The sequence below is a fragment of the Embiotoca jacksoni genome, unplaced genomic scaffold (assembly GCF_022577435.1).
Source record: "Embiotoca jacksoni isolate LCO1_2020_lvr unplaced genomic scaffold, fEmbJac1.0.p SCAF_45, whole genome shotgun sequence".
In the NCBI taxonomy this organism is placed as follows: Eukaryota; Metazoa; Chordata; class Actinopteri; family Embiotocidae; genus Embiotoca; species Embiotoca jacksoni.
This window is the reverse complement of record NW_027185398.1, coordinates 1,569,373-1,591,379: the sequence shown is the minus strand read 5'-3', so window position 1 is coordinate 1,591,379 and position 22,007 is coordinate 1,569,373. Positions and strand designations below refer to the sequence as shown.

General features: G+C 46.7%; 1 protein-coding gene across 2 annotated transcripts in view; it reads right to left on the bottom strand.

The window, feature by feature from the left end:
- ppargc1b (peroxisome proliferator-activated receptor gamma, coactivator 1 beta) overlaps window positions 1-22,007 on the bottom strand; it is an 85,436-nt gene that overhangs the window by 7,016 nt on the left and 56,413 nt on the right. For both annotated transcript variants that reach the window (XM_069169411.1, XM_069169413.1), the window contains exons 2-10: window positions 20,199-20,384; window positions 15,636-15,836; window positions 8,003-8,128; window positions 5,126-6,200; window positions 4,711-4,756; window positions 2,966-3,030; window positions 1,577-2,216; window positions 1,024-1,081; window positions 643-761 (exon numbers count right to left, since the gene is read on the bottom strand). In XM_069169411.1, coding sequence (XP_069025512.1) covers window positions 643-761; window positions 1,024-1,081; window positions 1,577-2,216; window positions 2,966-3,030; window positions 4,711-4,756; window positions 5,126-6,200; window positions 8,003-8,128; window positions 15,636-15,836; window positions 20,199-20,384 — 2,516 coding nt within the window. The remainder of the gene's footprint in view (window positions 1-642; window positions 762-1,023; window positions 1,082-1,576; window positions 2,217-2,965; window positions 3,031-4,710; window positions 4,757-5,125; window positions 6,201-8,002; window positions 8,129-15,635; window positions 15,837-20,198; window positions 20,385-22,007) is intronic.

Below are 22,007 nucleotides of genomic sequence, written 5' to 3'. Positions count from 1 at the left end.
AAAATAAAAATGTGCCGACTGCATCACAATCAGAATCCACCTCACACTCCAAATGTTTGGGTTTGTCTGCAACCAAAAGGAGGGCACCCTTATTAAATTCAACGTTTTAAAGTCATATTTAATTAGTCCCCATGGGGAAGTTTATCCTGTGTAATTGAGCCATTCGGACTATTTGGGAGCAGTGGCCGGCATCGGGGCGAAGCCCAGGGACCAACTCCTGTTCTGAGGTCAGTGCTTTGGTCAAGGACAATTATGAGAGCGGAGTAATTCCTCATTTTATTTTCCTTTTTGGTATGTACTGAACCAGAGCTGCTGAAAGAAACCTACAAAAAAAAAAAAAAGTTAAAACAGAAAGGCTGAAATTTGAGAAAAATCTGGATAAATTCCATCAACAAATATTGACTTTTTATTTTCTCCTCAACTTTTGTTGTACTTATTTCATCTGAACAATATTCCCCCAATAAACTTCTGATCAATCTGATTGTAAAGGGTGCATTTTAAACTGTCTGCAAACACACACACACACACACACACACACACACACACACACACACACACAAACACACACACACACACACACACACACACACACACACACACACTTCTCTCCTCTCTCTTCAGAATCCGGATCAGGACACTCACTCGTTGCAGATGATGACTTTGCAGTCCTCCGCTTTGCCGAAAACCTGGAAGCGTTTCCTCAGCATGTTCTGGGTCACGCTGTTCGGCAGGTTGTGGATGTAAAACACCTGGCAGTTGTCCTGGCAACAGGGAAACCATGGCAACAGTCAGGACAAAAAGGACAATGCAGAATACTGATATACCATATGTAGGGAAGGGTGAGCGCAGAGCGGCGGCATCCTGAGGTTCAACGCTTCACACGGTCCCCGTGTTGGATTACGTGATTACACGATTGTTCGGATGATGTCGTTATTTAAAGGGTCTCAAGGAGCTTTTCTTTCAACGGTTAAAGCTAAAAGTTTCAGTAATTCATTAGCACAGAGCAGGAGTGGTCCTCCGTACCTCGTCAGACTTGGCTTTGTTCCTCTGCTTGTCGTCAGGACAGATCTCCGAGTTCTCACTAAAGGAGGACGAGGAAGTGGAGGGGGAAAGAGAGAGAGAGAGAGAGAGAGAGAGAGAGGATAGTAATTGAGATAAGGACGGACACAAGGTGAAACTGAAATGTCAAGACATGAAGAAACAGGTGAACTGCGGCAAAAAAAAAAAAAGAAAAAAAAAAAGTGGGCCTCCTCCTGACTGCAGTGAGACATCTGTTCTCTGTCGCTACGTTTCCTCTCGTCTTTGTCCTCCATGTACAGAACTGATATGACCACTTTATTCTATGTAAGACAGCCGAGTCTTCAACCATCAGTCATGCTTGAGTGCTCAGACGCGGGGTTTTTTGTGTGTGTTTTTTTTACAGCTACAACAGAGTAGAATCAAGCTGTTATTGAGTTTATAAATATCTCAAATGTAAGAATGAGAAGTCTCAATCCTTCTGACGCTCTACATTTCACCGTGTAATCTCCTCGGCCCGCATCTTCCCACCACTCCTTCCCCCCCCCCTTCCTCTCACCTGGAGTCTGTCTTGCCGGAGGGGGAGTCGGGACACAGGTGGAGGATCGGTGAGGGCGAGCGGGACGCCGCCGAGCGCTCCGCCTCTTCTTCGGAAACGGGCGGCGTGGCGGCCGCCGACTGGCAGTCTGACGGAGGCGAACACGAGATCACCACGGTCGTCTGCAGCTCCTGCGGCTCGGCGGCGTGGGACATCGCCAGCCTCTCCTCGTTCTCCCCGCCCTTCGCCTCCGGTACCTGATCGTCGGCCGCTTTGGGCGCCGGGGCCCGAACTCCGTCGCCTCCGTTGCCGTGCGCCTGCAACATGGCGCCGAGGATCGCGGCGCTGCGCTTGCGGCTCTCGCCGAGGCTCAGCGCGCAGTAGTCGTGGTCGCCGAAGCTGCGGTGGGTGTCGCTGTCGCCCGCCTGGCCCATGCGGCGCAGCTGGGCGTACAGCTCCGTCTGCTCCGGCATCTTCCGCTGGTGGTGAGCGCGGCTCAGCCAGGACGAGCCCTTGGCGGCAACGTTGGCGTTGGCGACCGGGTGGACGGACTCGCCGCTGCCGCCACCGACCACTCCTCCGCCACCCTTTCCTCCCTCTGCCGGCTTGAAGAGCTCATCTTCCACAGGTTTGTGAGGCGGGGTGGTGGGCGGAGTCAGGCCTGGATGGGAAATATGATGAATCGGCACGTTAGCGGGTACGTTTTCTCTAAAAACCTACTTTTGGGGAAACTCCTTCGACCGTCGGGTTCATCGTCCCCAAACTTCGGCCGGACAATCTTCGGATGTTGCTGATCCATTTTCACATTTTCTATCGCCCCAAACGTTTGATCAAATTTCACCAAAATGTTGAACAGTACACCAGAAATCATCAGAATGACATCTATATTTTGTCTGAATTTGACCACCGGTATATTCCTTCTGCGGGAATCTGCAGGTTCGTGGTTTGACTGGTTCCTGAGTACATCTTCTCACCAATGCTGCAATGCGTCCGTGCGGTTTGCTTCCACGTGCTTCTTGTCTTCCACCGCTCGCAGGCTGCTCGGACCCCGATCGTTGCCGCTCGCGGCTACATTTCAGTGGATCCGGGCCATCTGCTTCCCCGTGCTATCAGTCTTTGTGCAAAGCTCCCTGACAACAGGCTTCAGCTTCATGTGAGTCACATTGATCTTCTCATCTAACTCTGCAAGATTAAGTACATTTCCCCCAAACTATTCCCTTCAGACCCTTTTCAGTATCCGCAGCCCTTGAAGCAATCTTTCCGCAATGGCGTTGACGCACCGCGACTTGTTGCTTCCGATACCAAACAAAATGAGATGCGGCTTCCGCTATCCCCGTCCTTTACGACTGCATCTTTTAGAGCTGACATCAACACATATGGAAACAACCGAGTAAACAGACGTGTTTTTACCTGCCGTTCCGCACAGATCCACACTGAGCGTCTGCTCAAAAGGCTTGGTGCTGTACTGGGACTCTCTGGTGGCGAGGAGACAGATCAAAGCAGGAATTAAAGATTGCTGTGTCATGTTGGAATACATGGCAGCTTTCAAAGATTGAACACGAATCCAATAACAGCCTTAAAAGGCTCTCAGTCAAATCTCTCTTTTTTTTTTTTCTCTCCCTTAAAATAAAAAACAGCACGGTCTCAGCTGATATCTGCTGAATTTGAATTATGTGTCTCCCTGTAAATGCTACTGGCATCTCTCGGCGCTCCTCATTCCTTATCACAACAACCATATGTACTCGGCTGTCTTCTCCCCCTATTCTTCCTCTGCTATTTCTGGCTGCCTTGTTTCTGTTTCTCCAGTTGCCATGAAAGGCAGGAGCTGTGCCGAGTGGATTGGCTTCAGGCAGGATATTACTTACCCTCCACAGCGAACAGGAGAATAAAATACAAAAAATAAAAAACACACACAAAATACTTGTTGTTTTTTCAGCGAGCGCTTCAGAAGACAGATTCATTTAGGAGATGGACGGACGCCAGGGGTTTCTACAGGAAGACCATTCAGCTTTGAGACGGCGTGGAGCTGGAGAAGTTCCAGCGTTTGAGGCTGGACGGGTGGGCAGGTCAATTTAGAAAAGTAGGAGCAGTGTGGTCTCTTTGTTTGGAAACAGATTCAAATCTGAGTAAACCAGCCAGGGGTCCCGATTCATTGAGGATGTTGAAATCCCCCCCAAAAATTGATGAATTTGGTTTATCTTGTTACAGGTGTAATGCAGTTTAATGGGATTTTACATGAAAAGCCTTTGAAAGAAATGGAACCTGACTCCGACTCTTCTTGTCCCAATTCTTTTTTTCACTTATGACGTTTTTCGGTGACGCATCTCAGGCCGACGGCGGTTTATAGTCCAGGTACAGACGGTGCATTCAACATCTGGCATGCTGAACGTGACCACGCGTGTACAAGATCGATGTGTTTTGCATGTTGTTGAGTGTGTAAGTGACACGCGACGGTTTTAACTTCATCTCTTCCGGCCCGAACGCTCGTTTCTCGAGAATATTTCTGAATTACGGCAGATTACGAAGCATTAGATTATACAATTTACACAATGAAACAAATACCCGAATAGGATCAAATCAATTAGAGCTGATTTTTTTTTTTTTTTTTTGCTACAATTTACAGCAAAGGTGATTAACGCAGTAATTTGCATGTTTACAAGCACTAGATTAGTACAGCTGGAACAATCCTCTGCTCCTTAATGGAATCGGTCTCACGCTCAGCACTCAGCACTCAGAAATAAACCATTCCCACGATGCTGAATGCATTTCTGCAGCACCGCTGAACAGTCTTGTTGAATTTATATCAGACACCGAGCAGGGAAACTGTACCGCCACAAAGAGTCCAGTCGAGCACTGTTGTGAAGTATTAAAGCGCAGACTCAGCGAGTACATTTGATTATTTAAATTAGATTTCACTCATATAAATAAAGACTATAAATTCTAAGATCTTCCAAACGGAGCTCAGGAAACTACTGCTGCAGTTTTCTTATTCTTCATAAGAAATTATTTGTTGGTGTCTTTTTAGTTCACACAATAGCTGGTAATAAACTAAGAGATCATTTTTCTACAGTACAGCTTTTGGATTTTTTTTTTTTTAGGGTATTTTTACCGAGCTGGAAAAAAACACAGGTACTTCAACTTTAAGAGATACTCACCCTGTGGACTTTGGGTTGAGAGGCAGACAGAGGCAGGCTCGCTTTTCTGCAATTAGAAATAAAAAAGAAAACACAGTTACAACCATGTTTTAGATTATCATACACACTAGTATGAAAACATGAACGTTTGTGTCTTCAAGCTGCGACTGAGCATGTCGGATATTTTGTCATGTGTGACTCAGAGCAGCAGTCACACTTTATTTATATGGTTTATGTTTTAAAATCTAAAGGTGAGACGAGTGAGACACAAATTTGGAGCGATGCTTTGATTCATGAAGAGAAAGAGATCAATAACATGTTCTGTAAACCAGCGTGTGTGTAAAATATGGATTCCAGGTAATTCCGACATAATCCAATATATAAAAACTGAGAATAAGAACCAGCAGTGTGAACGCAGTGTTTTGTGTTTTCTAACCGTGGCAGCAGAGTTTGGTCGGCTCAGTTGTGGCAGGTCTGATGTTACTAGACGTCAGTTGTTGCAGCTGCATCTCCGTCGTGGTTCCTCCTCCCGCTTGGGTCGGCAGGAGTTTGACTCCCGCTCGTCCCTCCTCTCGCTCCTCCCTGTCCTTCCCCTCTCCTTTCCTCGCCCGTCCAGGCCGCAGCCTCTTGGCGAAGCGGCTGGGGAAAGAGGCCAGTCGTCTGGAGCGCCGCACCGAGAAGGAGCCGCCGTTCTCCGCGGCCTCCTCCAGGCTCGGCGGGGGCTCGGAGGGGTAGTTTCTCCCCTCGGGGGAGGAAGAGTCTTGACAAAGCTCCGGTTTGGGGTTGGTGGAGCTGGGCGGCGGCGGGGCTGATTTAGCCGGGGCAGAAGGAGCAGGCGCTCCTCCTCCTCTGTTGGGGCTGTGGGAGTGGGAGTAGGGTGGGCTGTGCAGTCTGTAAGGCTTGCTCACGTCAAAGGAGCTGCTCTGCTGCAGGAGCTCGCGGAGGAGGGAGTTGGCCTTCATCTCCCTTCGCCGAGCGAAGGGGAGCCTCCGCGGGGCGCCGCCGCCGCCCGACCCGGTCAGACCCCCGCTCGTCCCGGGACCGGCCACGAGCACGACTCTGCTGTGAGAGTTTGTGGCGGTCGGGCGCGAGGCCTCGGGTCGGGCCCGGGGCCGCGGCAGGTCGCGGTCCTTGCGCTCCCAGCCCTGCTGCTTGCGCGTGGGCAGGCAGTAGGTGTGCATGTACGTGATCAGCTCCACCACCGAGTGCAGTTCTTTCTCCGAGCTGAACTGAGGCTTCGCTGGCTCGGCGGGGACGGCGGGGACGGCGGCCACACCCTCCACCTCGCTGCAGGAAGACTCCTCCTCCTCCTCCTCCTCTTCATCCTCTTCCTCCTCCTCCTCCTCCGACTCGCTGTCCTCGTCCTCCTCCTCCTCCTCCTCGTCCTCCTCGGTGTCGGCGGCCGGGGCGTCCTCCGTGTCCTGGGCGGTGGTGAGGTGGCGGTGCAGCTCGGTGCACAGGCGCCCGGCCGGACGCACCGCTCGGGGCTTCCTCTCCTGAGGGAGGTCGCTCTGAGGGCGGAGACAAACAAACACCCTCAAAACTGTTGCTTTTGGACAAACAAGAATTCAGGAGGTTTTCCAGCTCAAATAACTTCTGTTTTTAGCGTTTCCATTTTCAACCCAAAAACCCAAGAAGATTGTTTTTAAATGTATTTTCACCCACGTTTGCATCGTATCCATTTTTTCCACGAGAGAAACTGATTTGCAGAGAAAAACTTTCACTGCAGTCGAAGCAAAACAGATTCCTTTATAATGTTAATGAAACGTGAGAATAGAACAAAGAGTACGACATCGAAATCAGCTGATAGTTATGTCTCAGTCACTCAAAAGTTTGTTTTTTTTTAAATAAAAAGTCATTTTAAATTTGTTCACATTTTGAAAATGATAAAAGATGAAACGCTTCTTTTAAAAGAAATGACTAATTATTAAAAGATTGACTATTTTATAAACCTGCATCAACGACAACACTACTGAGGCTTCTCGGCTCGTATTAGCATTAGCCACCGCTCCGAAGGGGCGGACCAATCAGCAACCAGTGTTGGTGGGTAATCGCGTTTGTCCCGCCCCTCCTTCGCTGTGATTGGACGGCTGTTGACAGTGACGAGTGCAGCGCCAACGTTTTTCAACTCTGTGAATGTTCAGCGTTCGGAGCAGAATAAACGTTCAGCACCTCGTCAAGCTGCCGGCGTTCATTAAAACTATTTCTGTTTTTTAAATATGCCGTACTCAGGAAAAAAAAAAACTGTTTTGGTGGACGACGTAGGAAGAAGAGCGTCGGTCGGTTTTCAGCGCAATATGCCGACTTCAGTCTTTAATTCCGAGGAACCGACGCCAAAACATTTTTCTTTTTTCATCAACTTCTCTGAAGTTGTTCACGAGAGAGAAAGAAAGAAAGAAAGAAAGAAAGAAAGAAAGAAAGAAAGGAAAAAACAACAACAACGAACCACCAAAACGAGGAAAACAAACCCCGTGAACGTTTTGGGGTCGCGTCTTCCAATTTCCTGCCGTGGACGCCGGATCGACCGAGCACACGGCAGGAAATTCTGCTTCCGACTCGGTGAGGGATGGTTCGGTGTGCAGCTGCGATGAAATGGCTGATTCCATATTCCTCATCCAGAAGAGGACGGAGGGTCAGTCAGTACGCCCGCCGTCTGCCGCGGCGAAGCCACGCTGCTCTAAAAACTGAAGCTCTCCCACTCACAAAGCGAGGCGAGGAGGTTGTGTGGCGGATCCAGACTTGGCGTATCCCCGCCCCGCTTCCTCTGGGTATTCTCTACCCTCCTTTTTTTTTTTTTTTTTAAGCCGGAGCGGGAAGCAGAAGTCCGCGTGAAGGCTCGCCGTGCTTCTGTGCTCGTACAAGATAAATGGCCGGTGTTGTAATCAATGACCACTTGAAGCACAATGCTAGCAGCTATCCAATTACTGCTAAGTCATACAGCAGGAGCCATTGTAAATGTCCTCTCCTCCCCAACACCCCATCCATCACCGGCGGCGGCCGAAGGTCTCGGCGAGCTCGACGGGCTCCCGAGTTTTTTTTTATTCCAAAAAAAAAAAAAAAAAAAGAAATATGTTGTTATTTTGGAAACTGAGAAGTGTTGCTTTGTTCTGAGGAAAACTTCCGGCTGCGCTGCGGAGAGTCGTGAAATCCTTCCTCATTAAAGTAAACTCAATAAAAAAGAGACCCGTCGCCGGTTGGGTTCGGACACCGCGGGTTTAGTTTTCAAGCCACCGGCGTTACCGTTACCACGGCAACCCGTGCAGACAGGTCGCCGACGTCTCGCAAGTTAACGGTGCGCTCATTCGCGCCTCACCTTAGCCGGAGGTCTGACCGGCCGCAGGTGCAGGCTTCTGTTGCCGTAGCGACGGCCGTGGACTCCGTCTTTGTGCACGTCGATGCCCGCGGGCACGTTGGGAGGAGTCAGCAGCAGCTTCTTCAGCTGAGGAGGAAGGAGAAGGAGGAGAAGGAGGAGATGCAGAGATAAAAGTTAGGTAACAGCATCCATCAAAATATATCGATTTGACTTCCAGCGTGTAAAATAAATTTTAGAAGCACGAATAATAATTAAAGTTTAGTCTTCAGTCCCGGTAGAAGGGTTTGCAGAAAGGTGAAAGTGGTATTTTGGCCTTCGTTCGATGGCTTCAGTAGAGACGGAGAGGAAAACTTAAGGAAAGAGAGCAGAGGGGGAACGACGTGCAGGGAACGGTCCGGGCCGGCCGGGATTCGAACCGCCGACGGCGTTTTGCGCCCCGTGTGCGGTCGGGTCAGGCCTTCGTTCCAAGTTTGAATCTAGTTCCTGTCAACTGTTAACGCGCTGCAGATGGATGTTTGTAGAGGGGAATCATGTGCAGGAGGAGGTCACGATACTGTACATTCATCACGTCACCAAAGCTCGACAGCGACATGGCAAAATTCAGGTTTCCCATTAAAGAGCCGGATCTAACCGGTTTATCTTCTTCGTCCTTCCGTCCTCAGACTCGTCTTCCTCTCTCTCCCATCTTACAGCTTTTCTTCCTTCAGATCAAACAGGAAGTTGGAGCGCGGACCGAAGCGCACCTCTCGTGAAGGCCTTCCCTCGATATTAACCTTTCAAATAACTGCTCGATTATCCTTTCATCGTTTAAAAAAATAAATATATCTCATCTGTCCGTTCATCCATTCATTTCAGGGCCTTTTGCTTCATGACAGGCCTATCAGCTCATATAAATCAGCTTAGGGAGAAAATCCCCCTCTAAGCTGAGCAGCTTTTGCTCCAGAAGACGATGTAGGAAAACACAGATGTGATGAGGACGTGGACGGGAAGGTCCGCGCATGTAGAGGGTTCACTTAGTGGAATATAAACCTCCGGCGGCCATGTTGGAGGTCCTGATCTCTTTATGGCCGAGGTCACCTGACTGTGTTTGTAAACAATTTCATCCCTGCTGAAGAATAATTAAGCGAGAATTACATATTATTTGCCCATTGAAATACGAAATGAGGGTCAAATTACATGAATTCGTCTGTTCTCGTACATCTGAAACTTTATTTCAGTCTCAACAACGAGGCAGTTGGACTTTGCTGGAACTTTACGTTGTGCTTTTACGTTTCCTCTCAACAGCAGCTGACAGCTGTGGCTTCTGGGTAATGCAGTATTTAGAGACACCGGCTCCGAGGGTCTCGAGTTTCATTTAACACCTGCCGGCCGATGAGACGTGTTTCTGCGGTACCGTATCAGCTCGGTACTGAACGTCCCGTCATGTCTGCTCAGCTGACTGATCTTTTAAACAGAAACATTCAGCTTCAGCACGAGCGCTGATCGCAAGTACGGATGAAGCTTATTAGCATTTTACCACAAGTTACTATCTTTAAAGCCAGATAGCTACGTGACACGTGCGCATACATTTTGCACATTTCACATGTTGTATGTTTATGATCTTCTTGCTCCTGATTGAAGATGAAGCCATCAGAGTCCACTGGACCTGAATAATGGCTCCAGAACACGATACGTACAAAGGAGACCTGCTCATTCACTTTTATACGAGGAGGTCCGTATGTCCGAGAGGAGCTTTTAATGCCACTTCAGATGCTTTTAGGTTGGCACACAGTACATGTTTATGAGAAAATACTGTCGGAAGGTTCGCTATAAATCTCATGAGGTGGGAAGGTTTTTTTTTATGGGAGGAAAGTAAACAAGAATCCAGCTGATGATTGTTTTGCGATCATGCTGCCGACCTGCAGGTCACAGTTAAACCACCTTTTTTTTTTTTTATCACTCACGCTTTAACGAGTACAATATCAGTACCCATCGGAGCAGAATACTATCTGGGTCAAAACCACCGAACGGGCCGATCGCCCGCATCGCTAATGGGGCCACCGCGGCCCCCTTTGTGGCCGAGCCAACTTGGCTCCGGGTGCGCGATGATGCTCCTCTGAGAGCCCCATTGAGCAGAGTGAAGAGGAAACTGAAGGTTTGTGTCTGTTTGAAACACTGTAAAAGCTCTCAAACACTCTACTCTACTCTACTCTACTCTACTCTTCCTCGCGCTGCCGTACTCTCGTCTGGACGCCTTCCAGAGATCCAGTGGGACCATCAATGGAGGCCTTGTTCTGCGGTGGGACACACACACACACACACACACACACACACACACACACACACACACACACACGCACACACACGGTGCACACACGTGACCAGAGACGTGAGTCAAAGCATGCATGAAGACGCGGAGGTGGAGGGGAGGGGCTTGCATATCAACAAGGGGTTATAAGTTCAAATAAAAAGTGACAAGTGCATGAAAACGTGAAGAAACATTTGAAGTGCACCTCAAACACGAGGTGCGAGTACGCAGGAAGTTTCACGACGGCTTCAGAGCTGCTCTGTTTGACATCAATTAAACAAAAAGTAAATAATAAGTGTTTCCTTAACAAGAGCAAGATCGACATAGAGGCTTATTCAAGAATAGTTTAGCTTAATAATATTATAATAATTTATATAAAATCTTATACAGGTGATTAAATCAGATCAAATTAGAATTATGACATGTTGATATGTTTTTTGAATTTGACCTGTGTGTGTTCACATGAGCAGGCAGGTGTGCGCGCACACACACACACACACACACACACACACACACACACACACACTCAGCGTGACAGCAGGACACGAAGGTGAGGTCATCTTGCAGTATCACCTGTCTCCAGTAGAGGGCAGCGCCACACATTTAGGCCTGAGCACATGAGTGACAGCAGTCATGTGACGGTAAACCACTCAACTGATGGAAATAGGGGATCAAACACACACACACACGCGCGCGCACGCACGCACGCACACACACACACACACACACACACACACAGACAGACAGACAGACACACATCTGGCAGGTTCAGTCGAGTGAAGAGCATAATGTTATTACACCAGGCTTTTCTGTGTGAGTGGACGTGAATGTCAGGTTGCTATTTTTGCCACTGATACTTTACGAAATGGAAACAGAGCGGTGATGGAGGGTGATATGATTCATACACAGTAAAGTGAAATATTCTCTTTATCCTCTCTGTCAGAGGTCCGGGTCACAGTTTGACACACAGCAGAGAAGCGAATTAACAAATACAAAAAAAAGAAATTACAAAAACTCTCCTGGGGAAATCAGGGAGTGTATATATATATATATGTTTAAAGGACAGGAGAATAAATCATTTTGTCACTTTGTCTTGTTTCACACGTTTTTGACCAAAAATTGAATAAAAAAAAGATAAATCATGACTGAAAAATATTAATGAACCAATTTAGGGGTCATTGAGAGTCCTGATATCCACTAAATATGAGTACTTCTGTTGGGTAAACATGTTTTACTATAAAAACTTTGGTATGAATACAGGTAAGTGGCCGTTATCGATTAGTAAAAGTAGTTGCAGAGTAGTTATTCATCTTAAAACACTAAAAAGGGCTTTAATTGATCAATCAGCGCGCCACATGTCACAAGAGGTGTCTCACATTCTCATTTTAAAAGCACGTTAATCACGTTCCTTCTGTCACCTGCTTGTGTGACTATTTTAAATCTGGTCATGACGAAGCAGACCGACAACTTTCTTTTTTTTTTCTTCTCCGCTTTGGAAGAACTTTCAGTATTTTTTTCCACCGGTTTGAAAAGTGACACGACGCATCTCGTCTCGGATGCAGAAACACTCCCCGAAGCGATGCTCGACTCCGACTCGCTGCCTGCAGGTGCTACCGAGACGACGCCCGAGGGAAATGAACAAGACGCAGGCGCTGGAGGTGGGAACTGGAATTAGTAGTGGCGTGGTGTTTGTGACGGAAAAAAGGGGAATTGCGTTTGTGAGGTGAGAAGCAACAACCAGCTGACTGAGTAGAAAAGACTTCCTCGGCTCTACTGTTGCGTAATTAAGGGTGAGGGGTTAAGTCGGCGCGGAATATGTCACGAGAAGGAGGTGAGCGGGGTTCAAAAGCAGGGCTTACTGCATTCATTAAATGCAGGATGAATTAGGGATATTCATATTTTTGTACCAACTGACTGGTTGGGTTTTTAAATTTAGTGGAAAAAAAAAAAAAATTCTCTGAAAATAGAAACGACTCCTCGAGCACAAAACGTCATCTCGCCGAAAAATAATCTGTGCTGTGAAGTTTAAAGTGTACGCATCGCGTCCATCTGTCTTCTGAACTCCACGCCATTACTTCCCAATCTGCTGTTTCAGCTTCAAACTGCTGCTCCGTCTTGTTTAGTTTAATCTTTTCATGGTAAGGAGACTCAGGTTTTTCTCTCCGGGGTTCCCACTCTCCCCGAGTCCACTGTCAGATTCCCCTGAGCCATAATGAACCGTCTGCACCGATAGCGAAAGAAATTAATAATGAATCGAAATACTGGACGCGGCGGCAAAGAAGTTATCCAACAATGATGGTAATTAGCTCGCAACCTAATAAGCTACATTTCCCAATTTTTTTTTTTATCAAAGTCCTGAACTTTCCCTGTCTGGAAATGAGTTTCCAAAAATTCCCTGAATTTTTTTTGCCCAACGGGAACCTTCATTTTCACAAAAAAAACAAAAAACACTTTGGATGAAAGCGTGGCGGACCGCGACATTTAATCACGTTTCCGGCGGTTGACCTCCAGGTGTCGCCCATCTGTTGTTTTGCACTAAACAATACCTTCGCGGCAAAAAAAAAAAAAAAAAAAACAAGACCGCGGCAACGGCATCGCGTTTCTGCCCGGCTGCCTCCCTGCGTTGCCGTTGCTATGCCGACGTACTGCACGCCACACAATGACTGGTTACTGCCGAGAGGCCTGGGATCTTTTTTTTCTTTTGGCTTCCACCGCTGACAAAGTGCCCTGAAACATCGAAGGTCGTCGAAGTCATTATCATTTGCACCAATTTGGAAGGAATGCCGCTTCCTCGGGTCATTTCTTCTTGTTTCACTCTGATTCCAGTCACATCCTGTAACACAGGACTGAACCACCGCAGAGAACCTGCAGACCGGAGAACGTTTTCATTCATTTCAACTTGTTTTTTTCTTGTATTTCTATATTTGCAGCTTTGGTTTTAACAGTTATGAAATCTCTGTACTCTTAAAAATCGAATGCTGAGACCTCAGGTCGAACTCGCCTCCTGTACTGGATGTAACTGTGTTTCTGTTAACTATTTCATATTTCCCAGCATGCCTTCTTCCTTGGTACATTTTTTTTTTTTTAATTAAGTAAGTCACGTGGGTGCACAAGTTCGCTGTTTAGTTTCTAGCCACGAGTTGGGACGTTTTTTTTTTTTGTCTTTGAACTTGAGTTTGCAGTTTCCATGACGATAACATTAGCATAACTTAAGCACGTTTTGAGTCATCATTTTAACCGAAAGCGTGATCGTTCTCTAACTACGAGGGTTTTGTTCGTAAACCTACATTAACCTCATATTCAATATGTCGAACACAGCAGGACTGAGGAGAATACTCCTTTATTTATTTGTTGGTATCATTTTACAGATGTTTTAGGAGTTAAATCAACCGTTTCAGAAACAGGGAAACTTATTCAAAATCCAAAAGAAATGAAACACATTTGACCTCTAATGATTCGCAAAAGCCAATTCCAAACTCCTTCTTCCTCGGGAGTCCTGTTGCCCACCGTTGTCTCCCCCTGAACGCCCGACCTCACATTTTAAAGCTCAACAAATGTCCGTCGGACTTGTTTTATAGTTTGGCTCGCTGCGTAATTGCAAATGAGAAAAGCGAGAGCGTCTCGGTGAATATTTACGCTGGTAGGTATTCACAATAGTATCTTTGTAGGCCGCCTCTAAATCAGAGCGCGCTAGAAAGAAACTATGGAAGCACCCCCCTCCCTCCCCGTCCCCCCCTCCCTCCCCGTCCCCTCCTCCCTCCTTCCCCCATTTCGCTGTGAAATTTAAGTCAAATTAAGGAAGCGGGCTGAATTCATCTTGACAAGTGCAATAAGGCCACATTACGGTGGTGATCAGAAGTCGTTTACTGCAGTGAAACGGCTTCCTGCTTCAATTAAGCTGCGGCGGCCGGTCGCAGGCCGGCGTTCTGAACGGGAAAGTAGGCCACGATGTTCACCCGTAAAGAGATACGGCAATTTGTTGTTCCTGTATGATGACATGGAGGTTTTCTTGGAAGGGGACGGGGGGAGGCGGTGTGGCTCAGGTGCAGGAAGGAGCTGATAATGGCGGGGGTGGTGAGGTGGGGGGGGGGGGGGGGGGGGGTTGGTGGTGGTGAGGGGAGAAAAACAAGGTTTGTTCCTAGAAATGTGTTTCAGAGAGCGATGGAGGGGCCCAGAGAGACAACAGAGAGGAAGGCACTGTGTGAAAAGAGAAAGAGGTGGGGGGGGGGGGGGGGGGCGCGCGCACACACACACACACACACACACACACACACACACACACACACACACACACACACACACACACACACACACATTAGCTTCGAGCATGTGCTTGAAGACCACACACACACACTCTCAACTCAAAACACTTGTGAGGACATTTTGTCCACATCCTCAACGTTAAACCTGATTCTGATTTTAAAGGGAAAATTATCTCTTATTTTGGATCTTAGTTTTAATCATCATTTCTATGACAATGTACTCAACTTATTAGAGTTTATTCAAGTTCTTAAAGGGCCTAAACATCTGTTTTTCTCCTATCTTTAAAATTTTGTATATATATTTTTTCTATTTTTGGGCTTTTAAAATACCTTGCATTGTTTATTTTAGTATTAGTTTGACTTAAATTTATCCCCCCGCCCCCAAACCACCCCCCCCCCCAAACAAAAGATTCGTTTTTTATATAAATCCCCGAATAAGCATCTGCAAAGTGTCCTCTGATGGATTTCAAACTTTATCACTCTGTCTTACAATGATACGTGGTCCACACACACACAACATGGTCCACACACACACAACATGGTCCACACACACACAACATGGTCCACACACACACAACATGGTCCACACACACACACACACACACACACACACACACACACACACACACACACACACGGAGGCCCGGGCTGGATGAAAGGTTACTCTTTGTGCCTCAGCGCCACTCTGTTTTCCCGGAGTTAAAGGCAGACTTTGAACCTCGCAGGGCCAACAAGGGGAACATCAAGGTTAGCAAACGCGACACAGATTGAGATGCTGGGGAGAAAGGAAGAAGGGAGAGCACGGGAAAGGAGAGGCGCAGCGTGGCGGAGGGTGGGAGAGGTGGCGGGCGGCGTTTGAAGCGCGCATTAAAGGGATCCACTTCAACGGGCGGCGACGGACTTTTGATTCGCAGGCCGCCGACGACAAGGGAACACGAGGGAATCTGGGGTGAGGACATCGGGCTCTTTAACGTGATCGTGCTCAGATATGTGCCGGGACCCACACGGGGCAGGTGAAGGTAAATAATCAAAACCACAACGTCCAGACGACGGCGGGAGACCCAGAGGAAAGAGGCGTCCTTACCAGAGAGGGGTCCTCTGTCTCGGCCCCCAGGGACTGGCTGAAGTCCCCGGCGCTGAGAGGAAGGCCGTCCTCTTCTTCCTCTTCTTGGCTGGGCTCCTCCCCCAGGGCGGGGAAGACGGAGAGCCCGCCCACCTCGGCGTCCACCATGCCATCCAGGCTGTCGGTCAGGGCGGCGAGCAGAGCGGCGTTCTCCTCTTCTATCTGGAAGGGAGTCGAACACAGAGAGAAAGAAAGAAAGAAAGAAAGAAAGAAAGAAAGAAAGAAAGAAAGAAAGAAAGAAAGAAAGAAAGAGAATCAGTTCAATTAGGGAGGAAAAAAAAAATTCATTTAAAAGATCACAGTTTGTTTCAACGCATTTCGAAGGTTATTCTGTGAATATTTTCCTTTTTAGATTCGAGGCAGGTTTCGTCTCAAAGCATCAGCATGGCTGTAAATTGCGGTCATCAAAGAGCATCTGGAAGCTGTGTGTCACTGCACACACACCCGCCATCATCCTCCATTCACGCTAATCATCTGTAATCTAAAAGCCCATCCTCTGTTATTTACGATGATGTCACTGACCTTTGACCTCATCAGAAACGCCGATAACGCCCGTTTCTGTCGAGTTAGCACTTTTTAATGAACAACCGAGCGTTCCTCGCCGTCGTCTCCTCATTCATTACGACTCGCGTGATTCAGCCGCCTCTCGGCGCGGCTTCCTCGTGACGGCGTTCGCGCTTTTCAACACATTTTTTTGGAAGCATGAAAATGGTCAGATTTGAGGAAAAATATTGTTTATCTGTAATTTCATTCTAAAAAAAACAACAACAACAACAACCCTGCCCTCTCTCTCTCTCCCTCCGGTGGGTCGTCCATCCGTCCTGTTGCAGCCACACGGGGGTTGTTTACTGTGATGGAGCTGCCATCTTGCTGAGAGCAGAGTCTGGTGGAGAGGTGATAGCACGGCTGGCCTACGGGAAGCCGCCGAGCTTCATTCGTCTGTCTCTTCTCGCTTTTTTTTTTTTTTTTTTTTGTTATCATCCGGCACTATCTGTCCCCGGCTGCCAAAACTATTTACTACATTTACCCGCCGCCCGTCTTTCTCTTCAGCTGCCGCTCAGCGTTTTTTGAAACAATCGACAGATTGTTCAAAATGTAGTCAGAAGGAAAGCGGAGGGTGAATATAATAATGCTCTTCTGGATGATTAGAGTTGCCTCAGGGTTGAAGATGTTTTCTGTTTTGCCTGGTTTACTCAATTTTCCACATCAACAGAGGCCCGGGTTTGAATCTTCTCCTGATGGGTTTCAAGCTCATTTAGTTGGCTGTTTTTTTTTCACATCGGATGTGTCACCAGAAAGAGTTTTTTAACACTACCAGCAGGGGTGTAGTCAAGCGGCAACCGACAGTGACGTCACCCGTTGGTTTGTGAACTGCCCTTATAAAGCCTTGAGTCCCGCCCACCGATAGCTGTAACCTGACTGCGCCACAGGCCTGTCAATCAAACAAGATACGCCCCCAAAAACAGGTCTTTTTGAAGCTTATTTTCTAACTGATGAGTATTTTCAGATGGACCACCAGAAAACGAAAAGAAGGAGTGACTTTAGCTAACAACACCGAGATAACTAGTGGAAAATACTTATTGACTTTGGATTCCATGAGAGAAGTTGAATGGGAGTCTATGGAGCTGGAGGCTCTTTGGAGCCGACCTCTAGTGGCATTCAGTGGTATTGCAGCTTAAGGCACTTCTATTGGCTGTCTTGCAGGATATATGCTTTAGACCTTTAAACATTCAAAACATGTGAACAAATTGCAACCTGATCAAGAAAACTGTGAACATTTTAATTTCCTCACTTGGGGGAAAAAAAAAAAAAACCGGGGCGGAGCGTCTTTCCTCTGATTATCAGTATGTTTGTACATTCAGAGGCATTCATGGATATCACCTGATTAAAATAACTAGATTAGCTGGATATTAATAGGAGTTCCTGGCAAAATAATTAGATTAATCTGTAGAAACAGGGGTCTCAACATACAGAGAAAGATAGAAGGCAGCATAACTATTTACTTAGAAACACAGACACCATTATTATCACCGTTATTAAAGAAATAAGCTATAATAACATTTCTAACTCGATCCCTTCCTCTCTCTCTCTCTCTGCTCTCCAAGGTTAAATGAAGTCCTTCCACACGAACACGATCAATTCCAACATGGGATTAGATTCCGATACGCTACTGTAAATAAGTGGCTTACTGACAGGCGGCGCAGAGACAGAGACGGAGACACGGGGGTGGCTTCATCCGTCTGCTCATCACTCTATTCATTACTTGTGTTTATAATCAAACGCCGTCCGAGCGTCTGCGACGCTGTATTAGTCTGATCAATATGATATTGGCTGGAATGTAATATATCAAGGGGAACGACGGGGGACTGGTAGGTGGCAGACGTGAGAGAGAAAATATCCGTCTGTCTTTGTGAGCTGTGTAGGAGGTACAAGAGAGAGGATGGAAAAAAAAAAAAAAAAAAAAAGTAATACTATGTGTGTAATCTACAAAATATGGATTGAAAGTGTTGAGAGAGAGAGAGAGCAAAGGGCACAGAAATAGAGAAAGGAGAGCACAGAGACAACAGAAATGTGTTTAAAGAAAAAAAAAAAGAAACGATTGAAAGAAAAACAAACTGAAAATTAAAAGAGATCAAGAGAAGAAAAAAAAAGAGATAATATAAACGATAGAGTAGTTAAAATACGGTGAGACAGAACAGACGAGGGAGAAAAATAGAGAGATTAATGCGTCTGTTTCCACTTCACGTCTTCTCAAAGTCTTTATCAGCTGAACATTGTCGGCGGCAGATCTCAGAAAATGAAGCATCTTGTTTCTCGTAGCGTTCTCACAAAGATTACGCCGTCAATACAAATATCCGTTCCTGGTAATGTAGTCCCCGGAGTCTGTCCTGCAACTTGCTTTGTAAAGTTTTCCTTCGTGTCAGCAGCGGGAAGACAAACAGTCACTTCGGCGTCGGCTAATGGGGATCGAAGTGGAAAAAAAAATAAATAAAAAATAACAGACTGCAGACGGAGACGGTCGCTGTTTACTCCACCTGCATTCCCATCATGCTTTGCCTGCCTTCATTTAAACCAATACTCCAGCGGTGCATCGCGGCTTCAGAGCAATTTCCACCAGTAGAGTTGCATTACACAGCCGATGATCCGGACTTAAATGCTACTTTATCTCCCTGTCGTCGTCTTTTTGCTTTCGAGATTGCGCTCAATCGAGCCGCCGTAATGGGACGACGAGACTTCGCTGGAGCTGGAAACCTATAGCTAATCAATGATTCGGCGTTTCAGATATAGATAAACAGGAAGGGTATTCCTTGAATTCATCCAGGAAGGGCACCAGATACTGGAGCCTAAAGACTTTTTGTTGGCCCCTGTCGGAGCATCAGGCTGATCCAAACTGATGGACTGCTTCCATCATCGTGTTACACTCGGCGTAACTGGAGATTACTTTCTTGGCATTTCCCTCCGAGATGTGCTGCATGCCCAAAATTGCAGCACGGGCATTAGGAGAAAGGTTTTGCAAGTGTGTTGACAGCAAAAGAAACTTTGGCAGTTGTTCCAAGTGTCCCCGAGGCCGAGAAATCTGTGAAGGGCCTGGGGTTATCAGGAGCGTGTGGTGCAAGTCAAATGACCACATCAAAATAACACTTTGTTTAATTTCTAAAATAGCAGAAATCAATAAATACGTATTTCAAAATGTCCACGATAATAAAACTGTAGATCTGTTTTATATTGTGAGCAAGGCCGTTCAAAACAAGACCGCCCTTAAAAATATAACAAAACAAAAAGATGCGTCTGATTCAGACAAGTCATGAACTCTTTTTTGAAAAAAAGAGCCTGCAGCATTTGGATCTATTTTTGTGAAATGAGGAGCACCGCCACATGATTCGGGCCCGGCACCCCGTGCTCTTCTCATTTCACAAATATAATGTGAAGTAGCAGATAGTTCGTAAACTGTGGTGTAAAAAGAAAAATATGGTGAATTTGGCCACGTAATAGTTCACCTCCTCTGACCACCAAACACTGGAACACAAATCTACCTGTTCAGATCTACCGTACAAACACTGAGAAGAAGAAGAAGAAGAACGTGACGGAAACCCGAGCTGAAGAACAGAATACCCTCAACACCACCATAGGAATACACTAACACTGAACGACATCAACCATGCTAATTATTGTAAGTTATATTTGAACTTGGAAAGATGCCCTCAAGAAAATAATCTATGTTCTATGATGCTGAGACACTGATGTTGCATTTCGGGGGTACAGCAGCACGTTATTCCTAAATCAAAGAATTTTCCAGGACCGACTCTTGCAGATTAGCATTAAAGCTCAAATGCAATCATCCTTAGAGCGAGATTTATCGTTTCACAGATAGATGCTGCAATAAAAACATTTCGAATTTACACGTAAATCAATGTGGAACGAGAGGTGTTTAAGTTTTTGAGGCCTGTGCGGCAGTAGAACGAGTCCACGGCCGACTTCAGAGCGACATCAGTTGTGCGGTACCGTCGGTGATGAAAACCTCACCTCGAAGAGCTCATCTGCTGAACTGTAATGGATGGAGGCCGGCGACACATCCGCCGGCTGATCGTTGCACCACTGCAGCTCGCTGAGGCAGTTGACGCTGTCGAAGTCGCTGGTGTCCAGCTGGGAGAGGTCGATGTCCGGGAAGTCGGTGTCCAAGCGGTCTGAACACACCTCCTCCTCCCCATACTGAAGACGGAAAAATAAATGGGAAAGGTCGCGTTAGTAAAACATCCGAGATCAAAGCAGAACTCCCAGAGATACAGACAAAAAAAAAAGTAACTTTGTAAAATGTGAACCAAGAAAAAATAAATCAAAATGGAGGTGCTGATGGATCCCCAGAGGGTCTCCGAATGCGTCACTGGTGTCTGTCACTTTGCCCTTTTATGCCACAAAGAAAGGAAACTCTCTGAAACACAAGCTACCAAACATGGGAATATTTCGACTCCCTCTGTGATACCGGAGCTTTTCTGTGAAGATCGTCACTCAGTGCAGCAGCAGCCATTGTTAGAACTAAGAGGTTTAGTTCCCATCGGGCCCACATTTCTAAAATATGTATGCAGCACTGTAAGGCTCTCTGGATAAAAACTTCCATCATCTGGCATACACTGTATATTATTACCCCGTTCACTGTTGGAGTCACGAGGAGCTCTCGTCGGCGGCCCTTCATCTCTCAACATCTACTCATTAGCGATAATGAGACTTCCGTGTTCGGGGCGGTTCAACGCCGAAACCGACGGCGGCGTCGGCCCTGTCACAATGCGGCATCGGACACAAAATGTGTCGCATACACCAGCAGTCACTGTGGAAGTGTGTTGGTGCATTTATCCGGCACATCTTCCCTGCGGCTCACCACGAAGTGCAACCGTGACCCGAGAAGTCTTCAGGTGATTAGTTCCCCTTCGTTGGCTGAAGGGATGTTCGTCAGGAAAATGAGCTCCGCTGTTTACGCTGTTTAATATGCGGAGTCTTCGGTCACGAAGGCACAACCAGTTGATTTAGTTTTGTTTTCTGTGTTATATTTAGTCAGGAAAATCTCCTTGTGAGCTGTGTACAGGATATAATTTGCTCTGCGCGCACACAAATCGAGCGAGACCACCAGGAGAGGATGACCCGGAGGAGAACAAGAAGCAGAAATGCAGAATATGAGCAATGAGGTAAATAAACCACACGCTTGTACCGTCTAATGCAACCTTTTTTTTATGTTCAAGGACCCATTGAAACCCTTTGCCTCTTTAAGAACCTCTAGATTTAGACTCTTTTAACCCTCGAAAGAACTCAAGAACCATTTAGCTCTTCTAAAGAACAACTGAAATCTCTCATTGACCTCTGAATCCCTTGAAGACTGCCCAAAACCTTGACCTAAGGAGATCTAGAGCACCATCACGCAACCTCATGACCTCCCCAAACACCCTTTAGACCCCCTCAAGATTTCCAAGCACTACTGTACCCTTCAAAGACACCTGGAACCTTTTGAAAACCCCTCAACACCCTTACAGTATGCAGAAATTACTAACATGCGTGTAAAAAAAAAAAAAAAAAATCCCTTAATGAGCCACAACCTCCACAACAAACCTTCTAAGGAACTCCATAACTTCAGTAGCACCCCTCAATAAAACTCCCACAACATCCTGCAGAATATCTGTAAGCCCCGAAGACTCGTACAGCCCGACTCGTTCAACACGGACGCTTTAGACACCTCCAAGACTGACCCTGCTCAAGAGTCCCTACAATGCTCTCAAGAACACGTGGAAACTTCTCGCCAACCCCTGAAACACCCTCGAGAACTTCTCAAACCGTACGCAGCCACGT